The sequence below is a fragment of the Coturnix japonica genome, chromosome 2 (genome assembly GCF_001577835.2).
Source record: "Coturnix japonica isolate 7356 chromosome 2, Coturnix japonica 2.1, whole genome shotgun sequence".
NCBI classification, from domain to species: Eukaryota; Metazoa; Chordata; class Aves; order Galliformes; family Phasianidae; genus Coturnix; species Coturnix japonica.
In genome coordinates this window covers 15,362,024-15,380,631 of record NC_029517.1, presented here as the reverse complement: position 1 = coordinate 15,380,631, position 18,608 = coordinate 15,362,024, and the positions used below count along the sequence as shown (strand labels likewise).

General features: G+C 40.7%; 1 protein-coding gene across 19 annotated transcripts in view; it reads left to right on the top strand.

Moving 5' to 3' along the window:
- The window catches only part of KIAA1217 (KIAA1217 ortholog), a 327,102-nt gene that overhangs the window by 267,202 nt on the left and 41,292 nt on the right, over positions 1 to 18,608 (top strand). For 18 of the 19 annotated variants that reach the window (XM_015853276.2, XM_015853279.2, XM_015853274.2 and 15 more), the window contains one exon: positions 14,612 to 15,444. In XM_015853276.2, the coding sequence (XP_015708762.1) occupies positions 14,612 to 15,444 (833 nt within the window). Of the gene's footprint in view, positions 1 to 12,547; positions 12,572 to 14,611; positions 15,445 to 18,608 lie in introns of those variants that run through there. The other variant, XM_015853282.2, reaches the window with a different exon arrangement.

Here is an 18,608-nt window from a genome sequence, read left to right as displayed (position 1 = left end):
TTCTTCTGACGTGCTATGTCTTTACGTTGGGAGAAGTAGCTTTTTGCAGGTATTGTAGACATGCTGCTAAGGCCTTTTAATTATCAGCTCTAATTTATAGCATTTTTATGTTATTAATATCCTAAGCTATTCTGTAATAGAAATCATGTTTTGACTGTTGTTTGGTAATGCCAGATGAGACCAAGGGTGATGCTTTCCTTTGTGTTCATTTAACCATATCAGCTTGTTCAGTTTTATTTGGCTTCAGCACAGTGGGAAGAGATACAAATATGAAAGAAAAATAAAAGCTGAATCGTTAGTACAGCGAGTCAGAAAGCCATGCATTTATTTTGATTTATGAGTTCAGTTACTAACAGTATTTCTTTTTTTAAAGAGAAGAAATTTGATACACAGCATATTTAAACCAAATAAAAATGCTGATCTGTACCAGAAATGTACATGTCTGAAACTATTCCCTTTTTTGGGAAAGAAAAAAAAAAGGGATGACCCCATCAGTTCAGCAGTGCCCTGAGGAAGTGCTGAAACTGAGACTGGTCTGAAGGGTTTGGCTGCCTGCGTTGGTGGTGGCCCGCTATGTTATGTGCTTGATCTCTTCAAGGGGAACAGGGCGGGGGGGAGGAAATGCTTGCTGCATCTTCATGAATTACATGACTCCTGTTTGTTTTCAGAATGTTCTGCCTAAAACAGCAGCTGTGGGAAAGCAAAAAGAATCAAACAGTTGGTTAAAACGCAACGCTAGTTATGGCGGGTGTCATAATGTTAACTTTAAAAAAATCAGTAACAGCTTATATATGTTCAGTCCAAACAGTCTAATAGCTTATGGGCTGGGTGGGCCATGCTATACTGATGAGATAAATGTGGATATTGGCAAACCAATGATGTAATTATGTAAATCTGACCTTTTTAGGATTGAAATGTGTTATGTTTCAGTGTGTTTATATTTTTGTCATTTGTGATAACACCCTGAAAAATCTTGGCTGAAATGCTAAGAGGTTTCTTAGTGTACTCACCACGCTACTCCGTCTGGAAAGAGCACTAAGGGAGCGTAGGAAAATCAAGCGTAAGAGATGTATTAACTTCTCTTCGCTTAATTGGATAATTTAGCTTATTTTATTTTTTAATTTTTTTACACTTTCACATTCCATTTGTTTGTTGGAAGTTAAATGCATTCATAGAAACGTGGAAAGGAGTGCCTGCTAGATTCGCTGATCTGGATGTCTCGATCAGGAGTGAAGTAATGCAGGCTGGTGGCAAGGAGATAGCTCAGACAACAAAATGCTTCTTTGGGAATAGCCCCTCACACAGCAGCAATAGAATTTCAGTCTGGCCAATGCAAAATGTGCTGCTGCATGTGTTGCATTGCTTGTTCAGATTGCCTCACTCATGGCTAGACTGGAATTCCTCATGGGACTGCTTGGGGTCAGGCATGGCCTGGTGCTCCCGTCCTCTTTGAGCAGAGATCACTCAGCACGCAGCCAAGTTGTCCTATTGACAGCTACTCTGTGGCAGTGTCTGGTAGGGAGTTCAGGCAGGGTCACCAGGCTAATTCAAACTTACAGCCTGCCCCTCTAGCTAGATTAAGTTGATGCATGTTGTGAGTTCCATTTTTTTTCATGGCAAGTTGAGCAGTCTGATACTGCCTTCACTTTTCTTCACATTGGGTTCTTGTTTTATACCTGGATAAAGTGATCTTACTCCAAGGATTGAAAGTACCACTGATTATGAAGACCTGAGGTGCAGGTGTACTTGGGGAAGCAGTCGTAGCTATGTGAAGTCAAGGGGCTGGTAACAGCAAGGAACTGATTTGGGAAGAGTCTTGTAGGAGAAACTACTTGCACAGCTACATACATGCGCATTTAGAGAAGTCTTGCCTCTTGTCAGTACTTGGTGGTGGTTGCATGCAGCTACAGTTTCTGCTGTCCTCTCACTAGTGACCAGCCAAAAGGCAACAACCACCTCTGGGGTAGCTTTCAGCACTCAGCCTCGCTGTGTGTCAAATCCTGAAGGTGCTGCACCAAGGCCTGACTTGCTGTTCTCTGCAATGCCTGAAGGAGACAAAGCTGTTTTGAATCTTAGCCACTTCTTTGGTGGGAATGGCTAAACTTAGTTCTAGGTTTCAAAAGCCATTTGCAGCTTTAAAGTGTATCCCAAACCTCTTTGCTTTGAATATGAGAATGGGTTGCAAAGGCAAATGATGGTCACAGCTTTGCCCCTGACCTCATGCATTCATGAGATCATTCCAGCTGGTGTTTACCTGCAGCTCACATCTTTTCTTGAAGTAACCCTCGTGTTCTGACCCCTAACTAAAAACACAAAACCTTGGAGTATCAGCCCAAACCAAATAAGTTTGTGTTGGATGTATTTTATTCTTACTCTTCCTTTTCCTTTCTTTATTCCTCTCTTTCTCCCTCCCATGCCTGCTATGTTAGGCTACAGCATTGTAATAACAAGAACTAATGCAAAATTTTCTAGACATGAAGAAAATTTACATCAGTTCATGATTTTCCACTCTCAGTCTGCTTCCTCATTCTTTCATTCTTTTTGTGTGAATGTGTTGAATTTCCCTTCATGTGCTGTATTCTCTTCACTTTTTTTCTCATCAGTTCCTCAGCATCTGCCTTAGTTCTCCTGATTTTTCTTCTTTGAGATTTTCTTTTTGTTTGTGTTTTCTTCATAGCAGTCCATTTCTGATATTACTCTTTTTCATCCCTGGCCTCTCACAAACACTTAGTACTATCCTTCACCCTTTCCCATTGCCCTTTTTTCCTTTTTCCTTTTCCTTTTCTCTTATATAGTTTTGCATTCAGATTTCTCCAAATCTCTGTTGCCTTTCCATGTAATCTTTTTTCTTTGCCTACTGCGTGTCTTCACAGTGTCATTTTATCTCTTGTTTTCAGATTGATTATTGCTAATTTTTATTAATATTTCTCCATTCCGTATGGGCTAAGCAAGAAAAAAATAATCATGCTACAAACTCAGTAATGTACATTTAGACTTGAAAGTCTTCAGACATTAGTGATGGTGCTAATAGTAGGACAGGAAGAAAGGAATGACAAATGGAGGTGCTCCTATATTTGTCTATGGATAAATAAATAATGCTTATTACCAGCTTTAGGCTAGAGATACTTAGCTCTTTGCTCAGTCAAACAGAAACTGCAGGCCAAGTTGGATCTACCAAGGTGGATAACAGCAAAGTCCATCATAAGGGCTATCAAACCACATTTGCAATAAATTCTCCCTTCTAGCTTTAGTATCTCAGCTTGACTTATAAAGAAGAAAAAGAAAAAGGAGAAAAAAAAAAGGGGGGGGGGGGGTGTTGAAAAACAGAGCAGAGATCGAGCTAAATGAAAAGACATATGGGCAGGCTCATGATAAAGAATAAGTCTGTTCTTTATAAACTTGGGGTAGGAATTGCCTCCCAGTGCCATCAGTAGGGAGAGACAGGGAGTGCTAAGGAACAGCTTGTGCCCCCCAGACAGAGGGACACAGCTGACCGAGGGTGCCTGGCTGCCCTTTAATGTAACGTGAGGTGAGACAGATCCTCAGCACTGAGCAGCTAATGGTGCCAACTTTACTTCTGAGAAGTGCTTAGTGTGTACATGTCTTAGTGTGTACATGCTGTGATACTTTCCTATGGCTAGGAAAATGTCTTTGTTTAAATGAGTGCAGAAGTGAGGGGGAAGCATGAGGTTTGAATTACAGGGCAGAGAGACAGACTGCAGACCTGACGTAATAGCTCAGTTTTGCAGAACCTTCTTCATGCGACTCCAGTGAGAGTTGGCTATATTTGCTCTAGTATGCTTAAAGTTTGAGAGGCTTATAGAGTTTCCAGCACCTCCAGGATTTGCTTGCTTATATTCATTTTCCTTTTTATAATCCCTAAAAATCTAAAATTCCTGATTATGTTGATCTGCCATCACCAAAAGATAGGCCAAAAACGTAGTACTGGCATGTTTGTATACCTCATGTTATATATACATTACAGTGAGGTGTAGCTCCACCCCGCAGGCACAATCCCCTTTATAGTGGTTTATTCTAGCTAGTAGAAATGTGTGGTGTGTGGTGGTTTGCGTTTGATTGTCCTTTCCTTTTTGATTTAAGAACTAGGGAGTCTGGATTAAGTATGAGAGAACTTTATGGTACTTTTGTCTGCCCTGAGGCCTATCTGTTTCACTGAGTGCCTTAGGAATCGGTAAACCAAGGGAATAACAAGCAATATGTATATCTGGGGAAGATAGTGTCATCTGCACACAGTCTCAAGTCCAATACCTCTGTCAGGCAGCCAGAACAGTTCCATTCCGTCCCTGTTTGTTTAGACTGGCCTTTCAGATTCCAAGATGAGCTCCTATAGGATTACGAATCCCTGTAGGTATGAAGGTGGGCAGATGCTGAGGCCTATCTGAAAGTATGATTTAGGGTAATGGAGAACTGGATGGCACTGGAACAACCCAGGTGTGCAGGACACCTTGGTGCCCTTGATGAAAGACAGCAACTTAGGGGCTTTGTGATCTGCTCCCTCATTTCTGCTGTGGGGAACATAACCAGCTGAGACTGAGATCGGGGTGTGATATGACCACTTTTTTATTCATCTGCTGAATAATTGCAGGAAAAACAAGGGGTTTATGTCTCTCAGTGAAGAAATTGGGTAGCCCCACTGAAAGGTTTCTCTTGTAGTGCTTGTCAGAGTAGAGGGGAGAAGGATGCTGGTGGTGGTTCTCATGCTGTGTAAAAGTGGCTGCAGACAGGAGATTTTACAGACAAGTCCATGTATAGGTCTTTTCCCTCCTCTGTTCTTGTTTTCTTAGATCAGAATTAGATGCTGGGTGAGCTGTAGGAATGAAGAAGTCATGTGAGACAAATCTTCATTGAAAACAACAACAACAAAAAGGCTGGGGGAAAAAAAATAAGCTTCATTCAAAAAACAGCTGTAAAAAGCCATCATCAGCAAAATGTCTTTCCATTCTGCTGGGTTGAATGAACTTCTTGTATTTGAGAAAGACCCCACTGACTTTATCACATGCTTGGCTCCAGAGTACTGACAGCAAAACCAAGCTGACCTAGTGATGAGCCATCAAGCCTGTATCTCTCTGTTTTCTGTCTAAGAAATGGTTGTTTACAGCAGTACCAGCATTAACTGCTTAATTGTTTCCATTCAAGAGAGTATTATTAGGGGCATAAGGACCAAAAGAGCTGTAATCAGGAGCTGAAAGAACTTTGATCAGCAATCAAGTAATAAGTTAGTTACATGTATGCCTTGTATTTATGCCCCATAGCAAGCTTCAGAATTTTCTCTGGCTTTATAACTGTGTATTTTATTGATGCGTCTCTAACACTTTTCCACTGAGACTTGGGGGGGAGCAAAGAGAAGATAAATTAATGTGATGGGCTAATTAATGCAAGGATCCAACAAATTAACGCTGTAAATAATGTAGAATAAAGTAGGGTGACCAGAGATTTTATTCAGTGGTAACTGTCATTAACATAGACATAAACACAGACTTGGAAGTAGTAAACTAGTACAAACGTTCAAACCTGATCTTGGTGAAGTGTAGGGTGCTGTGCTTCTTAGGGGCATACCCTTTGTGTAGATGGGGGATTTAACTGGAAAGGAATTCTTGTTCTGTGAGTACATTATAAACAAATAGATGGCAAGTAATTAAACATGGGATAATACATGGCAAGTTAGACAAGGCTTGAGGGCTCTGATAAAGTAATTGAAATGGAAAGTAATGCTTCAATGGTTTGTATGCATTGTTGGAACCTACAAATTAAATTACAGCCTTGGTAGTGATATATTCTTGCACTATTTATGATGCTGTGCCCAACGTATTTTAAAATTAAAAGAAGATTAATTCCTCATATGGAAACTTTTCATATGCATCAGACATACTCAAATAATATTGCATATTGTGCCAGATGTATGGAGAACTAGTTGTAGTATGTCTGATGTTCTGGGATATAGCTTATCATGCTAGAGTCCAATTATTGAAAATGTACATCCTACCAGGTCGCAATTCATTACAAAGAAACTGCAGTGAAATACAGTGATCTTTTTTATTCTGCGTATTAGCAAAATAAAGTAATTTCTCACTGCAGATTTATTTACCTGTAAGGAAGAATGTGGATGGCAGAATATACTCTGCACTTGTTGGAAAGCACATGACATAATAGTGTATTTGGATAATCTGCTTTATTTTTACTTTTGGTGTATTTGAGTCTGGTTGGTCAGCAGATCTAAGCAGTTTTTTAACTAGGTGAAGTATATATGTGCATACATTAAAAGGGGATGCTTGACTGATCAGTTAGCCCTGCCAAATATAAACCAGATGCTTCAACAGTAAATACTGCTTTACTCCTATACTGCAAGAAACAAGCATCGACTGATTAAATTTGAAATAAAACTAGATAGGTTTAACATTGTTTCTATGCCAAAATATTACTTTATTATAGTCCTAGTGCAAATACATAATACAAAGAATATCTCAAAATATTTTTACAGTGAAACTGCAAATGATACGTTTAAGACAAAATGAAAATCTTTACACTCCTAAGTCTGTTTTCATTGTGCTGTGTAGCTAGACCAGTAATGGTGTACAACTTTACAGTGTACAATGTAGGAATCAGAAGACACCACATTTGACTGCAGATCTGGAGGACTTTTTGCTGCTGGGCAGGGTATAGCAGGGAGTGGGATGCCAGGTTTTTTGGTTTTGTCTATGGGTTCTGTTCTGATCTCTGTCATGTTACTTAAATATTCTCTGTCAGCTTACCCTTTGTAATGGAAGTGGGTGATGCTTCCCTCTCTGCCTGAGAGGAAAAAACTGAAATAGAAGCCTTACTCCAGTAAGGTCCCTTACAAATGGCTCTTTACGCTGGTGTTGGCTCATGGTCATATGCTTATGATATGGTATGATTCTTTTGAATACCAGTCATGTTGATAAAAGCAATATTTTTCTTGTGTGAAAGCATAGCCAAAAAGTACAGAAGAAAGCTGCAGTGCTGTGAAGTGCTCGTGTCATGAGATTACCCTATGATGTTTAAGTCCCTCCTCTTTCACACTGTGAATGCTGCATTTGTAAGAATACATTTTCTGTATTATTTGGACTTTTGGAGTGAGAGGATAGAAGGGGTAGATGCAGTATTTCTGTTCTCAGTAGCTGGGATATATATATATATATTTTTTTACAGTTCCCTTCTCTAGTGTGTCTTTGTAACAAAAAACAAAGAAAGGTAATCCTAATTGCTAGCATAGTGTGCTGCAGCTATCTGTGACTCTGATTTATGGTGGCCCCAAAGTTCAGGTTTGCCAGGAGGCTCCGGTCCTGGTTAATGAGTAGACAGCCAGATCCCATGGCTGGGTGCTGCGCCCAGCACAAGGGGCTCTTGCTTCCCCCTGCCAGCTGTTGCTACCAAGTTTCCAAATGAATGATGGCTGTATTTTTTTTCTTTCTAGAATTGTTTACGCTGGCTTCGCTAAGAAATTAGAGGTCTTCTCTTATTGGGGAATGAGTATGTGTGTTGTTTCTTATTGTTACCTTTAAAATGCTCTCTCCTACCTAACTGGAGGTGACTCGCTGCTTTATTTATGGCTTTCCCCTTTGTGAGTCTCCCTTGTATTTCATTCCGTAACGTTAGTCTCCTATACATCTCATAGGCACACATTAAAAAATGGTTGAGCGATTGAATCACATAGTGTTGCACAGTTTGTGACTGGGTGACATGCCAAGGAGGTTATTTAGTGACTAATTTCAAAGGGGAGGAGAAATTGCAGCGTTGTCATGTGGAAAAGTACTTCAGTCTCTTGAAGCAGCGTTACTAGATGACTGGGTAAAGCAAGATGGCCTGTCCCTGTTGTGAGCAGAGGGAACAAGGAACATTTTCTGTTTAAAAATCTTTTCCCAGAAGGCATGGATATGTAAAATGCTGTACTGTAGACTGAGGATTTAGATTCAAGGCTGAAAACAAAAAGCGCTTTATTAGAAGAAGTGGAACCAAATGTTCATCTTACTGCTGTAGCCATACAGGTGATTTCCTTAAGTAACAGTAAGTGGCTTTAATTATTTCAGAGCAAAAATCCTATTGGATATGATGCTGTTTCTCTGTAGGTAACGTGGGCTAAGAGTGTAATAAGACTGCTACTGTTTTTAATTGTTGAAACAAATGCCCAGAGTAGCATCAGGACAGCTGAGAAATTATGCCTGAAGGATCAGACTGTAGGTTTTGATCTGAAACTCTCCATTCTGCTTGTTTTCAAGGAACCATCCTCATCAGGCATGTTGACGTAGAAGCAAGGTGAAGCAATCATATATTATTTTTTATATTACCATTAAATTGGTTTTGTTAGAATTTTACAGATCTGTTTTACATTCAGTAAAAAGTGAAACAGGTATTCTTTGTTTTCCCCATGGGAGCTTCAAGGTATGGTATGCATTAAGTTTATATGTAGTCAGGGATAAAAAAGGATATACTGAGACATGTAAAGTACCTTGAGGTAAAACATTTGGATAGCTGTAGGGACTGAGTTCATAGACAAGCGTGCATTGAAGATCTAAGTATAAAGTAAGGGACAGTAATGTTAAGAATGTGTTTGATGATCTGTCATATGGAAAGGAAAATAAGGCTACAACTGAGCTGTGCTTAATTCAAGACAGTGTATCTGTAGCTGAGATATCATACCCTACATTTTCTGTTCTTGACATTAAAATAGTGCTTATGCTATATCCCTTGTACCACTTCACAACAGGTAGAAAAGTGTGAGGATGAGATGCTATGTGACATCAAGCAGTATGGTGAAGGCAGTTGCTTAGGATTCACTCAGGAGAAGAGTAGTTGGTGAAAGAAGTCTATGACCATAGAAACTGGGGAAATGCCTTATCCTCAGAGACATCTTACTCTAGATGATTGCAGCACTGTTGAATGAAAACCACATAGAATTAATGACACAGGTACCATATCCATTGATGTCCCACAGACTGGGTTTGTTTGTTTTTTTCAGGTGTGATCATTAGAACCAGAAAATTACAGTTTCATAGATGCCCTGAGTTCAGCTCTTTCTGCACTGTAATACAGAGATTTTACAGCTGGACATATATCAGAACTGTGCAAAAGAAGCTAGAGAACTGAAACCAAGATATGTGCTAAGAATGGGAAGTTTATTATGAAAAATTCTGGTATTTCTTGGGGAGTTCTGAAAACTCTTTATCTAGAAAAATATCCAGAAAAGGGTAATGGAAATGTATGGGGCATGTTAAGAACAGAGCTAGGTGGGTCTCAGAGTTCCCCATTCATGGCAAGTTTGAATATTTGAAATCAGTTTTATTTTGGAATTATTGGCATGTGGTTCCCATAATGAAAAAATATGGTGGAAACTGACTCCTCCTAGGGCTCTGTACTGTGGTCCAGACTTAGCTGAAGCTGGGACTCCAAGCTTAGCCTAAGTTAGCTGTTTCATTATCTGAAGTATCTCTTTGGGGCATCAGAGGACCCATCCTCAGCCAAAACTGCTAACTAAATTAGTCTGAAAGCACTGCTGAGGAGTGATAGACATTGAAACTTCTGCTTGTCTCACTCCATAGTCTTTAAGGTCATTGCAGAACTGTCCAGTACTTCACTCTGCCAAAGAGAACATGTAAGAGCTGGGGTCCCTACCTCTCAGCTCTGACCAAGTTGTCCCAGGACTGTGAATCTGGAAAGCCAAAACTCTACAGAACTTCAGGGATGTTTAATAAAGAACTATGTTGATATTTGACTTAAATCTGCCAGGGAGAACTTTCAGCTCACCTTTGTTTAACTGACATTTTAGCAAATCTTTCAGCTCTTTTGGGTTAACGTTGTCTGATGAAATTATTTTTCATTGGAAAGCTCCTGACCAGAAAAAGCTAAGATGCTGGTAATGTGCTTGCAGTTTCTAAGTATGCCATTGGGCAGCTGGAGGAATCCGCAGATGTATCCAGCCTGTTATTTTCTGTAATGGCTCAACAGAAAGAGGAAATCTGTAGGAATTAAAAGAGACACAAAGAAAAGGCAAGGACAAGCAAGGGCAACAAACTTTCAGTGATGTGCGCTAGCGTGAGGCTTTAGAGAGACGGTCATGGTACATGTACCTAAAAATGTCATTTTCAAACTGTTTACCATTTCTGTAATTTTCAAATGTGCTGTGCCATGTTGTAAATGATATTATTTTAGAAATATCAAAACTCTATCTGACGTTTTTTTTGCAAAAGCTCATTTGTGCTTTCAGCTGTGCAAACCCAACTTTGGTGAAAGAGCAGCTATGACAGATACGATAAAATGTAGGGCAACTAATGATTAAACTCAGGGTTTTGGACAGCTAGTACAGTAAGGCTGTCAATTTATTTTTATCAGAGAAGAACTAATGGATTGTGTTGTTAGGTTTGGGGTTCCTTACATAAACCTTCCCCGATTAACAAAGGGAAGGACTGCCTCATCTTTAAGATTTTCTTCAAGTGAGCAATGTCTCTTTACCTTGAGTGCACTTGTTAAGTAGTGAATTGAATGGTTTTGTTATCAGTATTTAGTTTTTATGTAGCATTTGCATCAAACATTGTCCAATTTCTTGATAAAATTCTTTGCAAGTGTCCTCAGTTTACTATTGGGTGAGCCAGCTTTAGGAGCAGATGTTCAGTTTCTTCAGGGAAATAAAGGGTGCTGACAAGAAAGTAAGAAAAAGTAATAGCTTTGCATGCCTGAGAGGTGATTAATGGAGGTGTCTGCTGGGAACTCCAGGGTGTCTTCAGGACAGTGCAGGGATGAGCACCATTACAGGAACATGCTTCATCTAGGTATTTTGGCAAGCTGAAATCCCTGGAGTGAATCCAGTTGTGGTGCTCTCTCTTGATAGGCAAGGCATTGTAGAGCAATGGGAGGGGCTGCCAGGTCAGAAACCCTCACCTACTTTTCTCTTTGCCTGTGCTTTGCTGTGAGATGTTAGCAGATAATGGTGTAAGTCAGGTTGCACTTCTGGCATCCAGCTACCTGGGGAGATGAAGGGTTGGTTTGGTGCTAATGAATCAGCGGTAGTGCAGTGCTAGCTGCTACTGCCCTGGTATGCTTGTGGGCACAGCTCCCTGTGCCCTGTCTCATGTGTGCTGCAGGTACAAATGATGCCTTGAAGCCAGCCCAAGAGAGAGAAGAAAGGATGATTGCCTCATTGTGAGAAGCCCACCTTACAATGCTGTGATGCAGTCCTTCTGGGTATTCATTCAAATAGCTGAGCTATTCAGGGGGCCAGGAGCCACAGCTAGATTTGTGTTCTGCTATATGCAAGACATTAGTTCTGCTCAGTCTTTATGTGAGCTACCAGAAGCAAAGGAAACTCTTTGTAAAGTCATCTTCTTGGTCGGAAAAAAGCTGGTTTGCTACCTTTCTGCATATAATAGCATTTAAAATACAGCACGTTACTGAGTCCGCAAACTAATTTTGAAAGAAAAAACATAGCTGGTTTTGTCTGATGTTCACTCTTCAGTATGTGTCCAATGCCCCTGTTGTTTTGTTAAACAAGAAGAAATCCAAGTTTGTATCTTACAAACTGCAGTGTTGTTAGACTGACCAGAAACTTCCTCAGGAGATGGTTAAATGTGGTGTGATCTTTCTTACTACTGAATGTGAAAGATTCTTACAGGTGCCATTCACCTCCCATGTTGCATACACAAATGGCTGTAGCAGCCATTCGCCAGACTTTAACCTCAAGAACTGACAAACAAGTTTCTATTTCAAGGATGTACAGGCTACAGAGAGCAAGAACAAGGAAGAGCTATGTGCTCAAGAAAACCACACCCTCAGGCAAATATATTACGTAGCTGCATTTGAAAAGCGCATGATCCTATGCCTACAGTACAAAATCTTCTTCCTTTTCTTCTCAAAGCAATTGTCTGTGACATCACCTGGTATTTACAGGCTCAGATATGCCCAATATCCTCTTTCTCTGTCTTGAGTCATACAGCATAAGATGATGTGGTTCAAAGTAGCCTACATATTAGAGTGTGGGACAGGAAGAAAAAGAACAGTATAGAAAGTGGAGTATATATGGGAGAGAGTAATGTGCCTTGAATATCACACAGAAGATATATGAGAAGCATGAAGAGACTATCTTTTTAATTTCTGAAGCTGCCATTAATGAAAAATCCAGAGATTTTGGAGAAGGGAAAAATGTAGAAAGAGAAAATATGAACAAGCATCAGGAGGTGCTGTAATGTGACCAGTGAGGCTGCCTGGCGCTCAGCCCTGCCCAGCTCACATGCCCCAGTCCTCCAGCGCTGGGCACCCCAGACTCCATGGCTCCAGCTACTCTCCCCTTCTGCACACTCCACCCAGGCACTGAGTCACATCCTAAAATAGAAAGGGAACCTTTCAGGAAGGGGCTTTTTGCTCAAGTTTGTGCCCTCCTGGCCCAGTGGAGTCTTGTTTCAGGCTGTGCGCTACATGGGCTATATTAATGCAAGGAGCAAAAGTAAATAGCTTTGTAACCGTCAGTACTCAGACACGGGATGTTGAGCAATAGCTGAGCTACGTATTTGAACTGATCGTTTCCATCCTGAAGTATGGGAATATGGTAAGATGGAAAATAGGTATTTTTCTTTGACAGATTTCTTTAACTTATGAGGAACGAATGAGCATATACAGGAATATGAAGTCCAGAAGTTAGGGGATATAAAATAAGCTTTCAAAGCTTCCCATGGAAATTTTCTCTTCTCTACAAGGAAACATCAGAATTTTCCTTTCACTGCAACCCAGTGTATCCCAGTGCCTGTGGTTTGTGTGCCAGATGCTGTTGGAACTGTTGCAGTTTTAGCTGATATAATGAAGCAGGACGTGATACAGCCTGTATGATGGGGACCAAGGAGGTTTTTCCTCCTCCATTCTCTCAGTGCAAAATATCTCTTGCTGTCTATCTCTATAGGTGTGAGTCCAGAGTGTCTCAGAGTTGGGAGGAGTCTTTCTGTTCTGTTGGCACAACACAGCTCTGTGTGCTGCAGTGTTTCTTCAAGTCAGATGAAGAACTCTATTGAATGCCCACTGAAAATGTTGTTTAGTTTTATTTTAAATCCCAGACTTTGGTAATTGTTTGTGAAAATTAAAGAAAGCTATTCCGTGTTCCCCTTTGGCTGGGTAATGCTTCTGGCCCATCCCAACTCATTCCTTTATTCTGTTGCGCTTATTTATTATTGCTGCTGCCACAATCAGGTTATCTCTTCTTCTTTTTGATACCTGATACTGCAGACTTTTGATCTCTGGCCCTGGGGAACGTCATTTGTAATTCCCAAGTGTGGAGCCTGCTGTGATGAGAGCAGCTATTGTTTATATACCGCCACTGCAATTCCCTCACCAGCAGAAAAACCTGTGGTGGGGCAGGAATTGAAAGAATACAATTTCTTGCCTCATCAGCCATGGACCACTGTTACTGCAATGAATCCTGTCACACTGTCAAATCAAGGAGTGAGAGGGGAGAAAAATGATGAAGATTTTAGATCAATTACTTCCACTGCACAGAAGCATGTGCTGTGTAACTTTAGGAATCCCTTGGAAATGATGCAGAGAGAAGCTGAAATTGCCAACACAAGTTTTAGAAGCTTTAATTTTTTTCTCACATACGTGGTGGAACCCAGCTGACTTTATCATCTCCTCGTTTATCCACCTGACCCGAATGGCTCCAAGAGCAAGCACGTGATGCTTGCTAGAGGGAGAATTTCTCTGCTGTGTGCCGTTGATGGTGCTCAGTCACCTAAGGAGGTCATTGCTGGGCAGAGCGTGATGCTGCAGTCTCAGAAGCTCATGTATTCTCTGCAGGTTTTTGCAATGGCCTTAGTTAAGGGAGCACTCGGATGTTGGTAAGGAACTTTTCCCTTTCTTTTCCTCATTTGTTCAGTCTGTACTGCTAGCAATTAATGATGCTGATTATAAAAATATAATATTTGGTAGCTTTCTGAGCACATTCTGTATTCATTTTCCTAAGCTCTCTTATCCTTTGTTGTGGTGCAGGAACTTTTGGCACGTGTTTTATAGGGACTGACTGTTTTCATGCAACTTGTGTGTCAGTAAATGTCTGTGCATATCCCCTATGCTTTGTGTTCCCTTTGCATAATAAAGGCAACATCATGGTATTAGGAAAAGCCAAATCCTGCACTGAAGTAAATGGAAAATGAGTTGTAATGTTTATTTTTTATGTGTGTCTAAGGAGTTCAAGTATGTTTGTGATGCCAGTATTTTATTCCTTGTGTGGAATCGGTGAACTCTAGCATGTGTGTCTGATCACTGAACTGTTTCAGTCTGTATCAGCTCTGTGTACCTGGAGCACCGAGGCCTGATTTCAGCTTGGGTATCTGAATAACAGATTATGATGACATAATATTTCCATGAACAAATGTATTTTTAAAACTCTCATATCCCTTTAACATGCAGCCCTTTTTATTGCTGTCTATAGGTTATTTTCTTCAGGCACTGAGATCCCAAGATGTTCTATTTATACAGGTGACAAATTATTTAGTCTTGAAGGTAGTTTTTATTTCTGTGAATGCTGATGTCACCACAATCCTTATCATGTTTTGCTCATTTGATAGGTTTACATCCTGTATGTTTTTCCTTTCTTTTCCAGATGCAGAGGGAAATTGCCTTTACGGGCCGAGACGGCCCAAGCGCTTCCCGCTCTGGATCTGCCACACACCCCTCCCACGCGATGCCCAGCTCTCCGCCCTCCACTCCAGTGCCCCACTCCATGCCTCCCTCTCCATCCAGGATCCCCTATGGAGGGGGACGTCCCATGGGTGTTCCAGGCAATGCCACCATTCCCAGGGACCGGCTCTCCAGCGTGTCGGCATCACGCTCCATATCTCCCAGCCCAAGCGCCATTTTGGAGAGGCGGGATGTGAAACCAGATGAGGACATGAGTAACAAAAACTTGGCCCTGATCCGAAATGAAGGCCTATATGGGGACCCGTACTTGTTTCATGAGGGGAGGATGAGCGTGGCTGCACCCCACAGTGGACACCCCCTCGATGTCTCCGATCACATTGTCGCCTACCATCGCAGTGCCATGAGGTCATCAAGCACATACTGTAACCCCTCTATGCAGCCTGAAATGCTGGAGCAGTCCTTGTACAGACAAAAGCCACGAAAGTACCCGGAGAGCCACTTGCCCACACTCAGCTCTAAAACACCTCCTGCCTCACCCCACCGGGTGGCTGATATGCGCATGATCGATATCCATCCCCACCATAGTGCACATGTCCCTCCCCACGCTATCCAGCCTGACAGGGCCTCTCCCAGCCGCCAGTCCTTCAAAAAGGAGCCAGGACCACCCGTTTTTGTGGACGCCAAAGTTCGAAGTGCCCTCGGCCACCCAGGCATGGCAGAGGCAGTGCCGTCTCCCATCGACAAACAGGCTTTTGGCTATGGGTCACCTGCAATGCCCAAGGACAAGGAGACAAGGTAAGGCAGAGCCAGACATTAATTTATGCAAATAATCAACATTCCTAATGTGCGCATGTTGTGTTGGCGTACACCCAGGGGATGCTGTGATGTGTAGGAGGCTGCTGCGCTGGGCTGCGGTGTTTATTAGCTGTCTGTCAAGGTAGTTAGTAATTTAGAGGAAATGCGACACCACCCATTATTAATCCAAAAGTATTGTCAGCTCATGATGAATCCCTAGTTATTTTCATTTGTGCAAATTTCAGTCATTGGAAAAAAATATAATAAAATAAAATGATTAACTAGGATTTTTCTTTCCAGGCAACCAGATCATGTTACAAGAACAAATGATGTTCTGTTCCTGCTAATAAGGGAATATATTTCACCCCCGTTAAGAGTGACACTCTGATATTACAATTTTAGTTCTTTATGGAGTGGAGTTTTTCTCATCTAGTGTTAGGAAATTGGAAGAATTTATCATTACTGTCTTATCTCCTGTAAAACATGAATTTGCATAAAAATAGGACAGTTGTTTGTAATAACGTTCCTCAAGGGGAAACTGCTGAGAAGAGCAAATCTATCCCAGGGAAGAAATTGAAGTAAGAATGCTGTTCCCAGTGATTCTTTCTACCATCACAAATAGTTGGTGACCTGACTGTTGTTAACGTTTCTGCACTGAGAATGATGGTGATGATCTCTCCTGTTTCTTAAGGATCAGCTTTACGCTAAGGTCTGTGAAGGCTTCTATTGCCGTAGACTCTACCCTAGGAGAGAAAAATCATTAAGCTGCCTGTCCGTTGTTGTATGGTTGTATGAGTTGCTCTAATCTCCAGCATATTGTTTGTGCTGTTAACTTTTATTGAGCTCTTTAGGGAAGTGAAGATGAATAGCTGGAAAATGCTGAGCTCACAAAGGCCAAAGGTAACTACTGACTGCCTTAACCACTGGGGAGATACGGAACTTCATATGGCCCGAAACTTCTCTTCTATCTGAGCAACTTTATTAACAATTAGATGCCTCTGACTATGCTAGGTGAAAAGAAGAATGTATTGTGAAGTCCCTTGTTGTGAAAAAAATGGAAAATGGAAGAAAATCAACTTCCCTCAAAAAATTAAATGCTGATACCAGCTTGGTATTTATATTGACACAAGGGGCTATTAGAGTCTAGAGTCAGTGAAACCTGGTTAGTATTTATTATTTCCAAGAAAAAAGATCCATGTATCAGAAATATCATTTCAAGCATCCAGTATGACAACAAGGAAATAATCTGTACAACGTTTTCAATTTCTAATCCAAGAGATCAGATAAAAAATTTTTCAAGATTCATGTCAGAGGGCTGGAAATGAGGGAGCATACCAACAGCTTCCCAGTCTATGCCACTTTTTCTCCTCTGAGCATCTCATCTGTTCACTCTGGTACACAGGCTGTGTGTTTGTGAATATACAGATCTGCAGTTGCTTAAAGACAGCATTGTACAGGAGTTTTAGTTTGGGTTCCAAGATATATTTACAGTGATGGAAATAGCATTTGCATAATTATATTCCCAAATAAATACGTGATCTTTAAAATTCAGTATGGTGTATGAGCCACATAGCATTGAAAAAAATCATTCTGAAAATGTCTGTTATGTTGTGGGGTTTTTTAAACCTTAAGAAATTGTGACTTTTTAAAAAATAATCCTTAAAAAACTAAAAGCAATTAACACAAACTGTTATGTTTTCTAACCCCTGCAATATCAGGGATGGTGTTGTGCTGAGCCAGTGTGCATGCAGAGTCAAGTGTGAGCTAGCAGCAAAAAGGCAGGTTTGCTTATCTGTTAGTCTTGGCAGTACTAAGGAGGGAAGTCTTTTGTGTTTGCACGCTGTGTTGAGAAGCTCCCCATCCTCACATTCAACTTTGCAGATAGCTGGGAGTGGGTTGAGGCCCCTGCGAGTATCAAACCCATCATCTCAGCACCGTTACTCCTTCAGTCACTAGTGAGGTGTGTTGAAAAGAAAGAAAATCCCTCATGATTTCTCTTTTGAGAAATAACCTTGAAGTAGTACTGTCACAACCTCAGAGGAAACACAAAGTTAGGGCGGGTGTAAGTATAAGGCAGAGAAAAGATCAAAGTAAACATTGAGAATGCCAGTTCAGCTAAATCTCTCCTCCTGCATTAATTCTCCTTCCGTTCTTCCAGTCAGTGGCTGAAGCAGGTATCTATGTACTTCATCAGAATATCTTGGGTACTAAGAGCAGATCAGACATCTCACTGAGCATATCCTGGTTTTGTTGAAGAAATTAGGTCTGTTATCTTTGACATGGTAACTGCAGCAGATTTGGATCTACCAAAGATGAAAAAGATGAAAACTACATAGCATCTCCTATCTCTTTTTTCTAGAGTTTCCCACGTGGTTGCCAGGCTTGTTGAGTCTGTTATTTAAGTCAGAGTTGAGGGGGGTTTTATATCTTCATGTAACTCACTCTTTTATCTGTTTTACCTCAGGTATTTTCAAGGTAGCTAATTCTGCCGCAAAAGGAACTAAATAAATTCTCAGAGTAATTCATTTATTAGAAGACTTCTATATAAAGGACTTTTAAAACAGTGAGAAGAAAGGAGTTCATGGAGATTTCAAAGATTAAAATATCATTAGTATTCATATGCACAAAAGATCAAGCAAGTTGCAGCACTTCATCTTTCCAGAGTCAGCGTTCCTTAAATACAAGGTTTACAGGAAGAATGAGTAAATCTTTGTGAGTGAGCATAAGCTGCTTAAACAGTGATTTGCCATCATTTTTTGGATGGCCCATTTATGTAGTTTATGGTGGACAATTCTGGAAACTACCACAGGCAAAACAGATGTTTAAATGTTGGCAAACTGGGAAAGAAGCTTATTCAAAAGTGCATTGAGCTAGATGTCATTTAACTTACGTTCCTTGCATTTAAAATACAGGTTATGTTGCAAAATTTGGGGCTATTTCATGGCTGGTGCTGAATATGATGCTACTCACTAAAATGCAGTACCAGAAAGAACAAGATAAGTCTATACAGTTGTTTTTTGGTTGTTGTTTGTTTTGTTTTGTTTTGTTTTTCCCTCATAAGGAGTACTGTGCTCTGGTTCTTTTCTGCCCAAACACAACTTCTGTCCTCTTTATGCCACATTAGTGGAAAAAATATGATGTTAAAACATGGCTCACTGAACAAA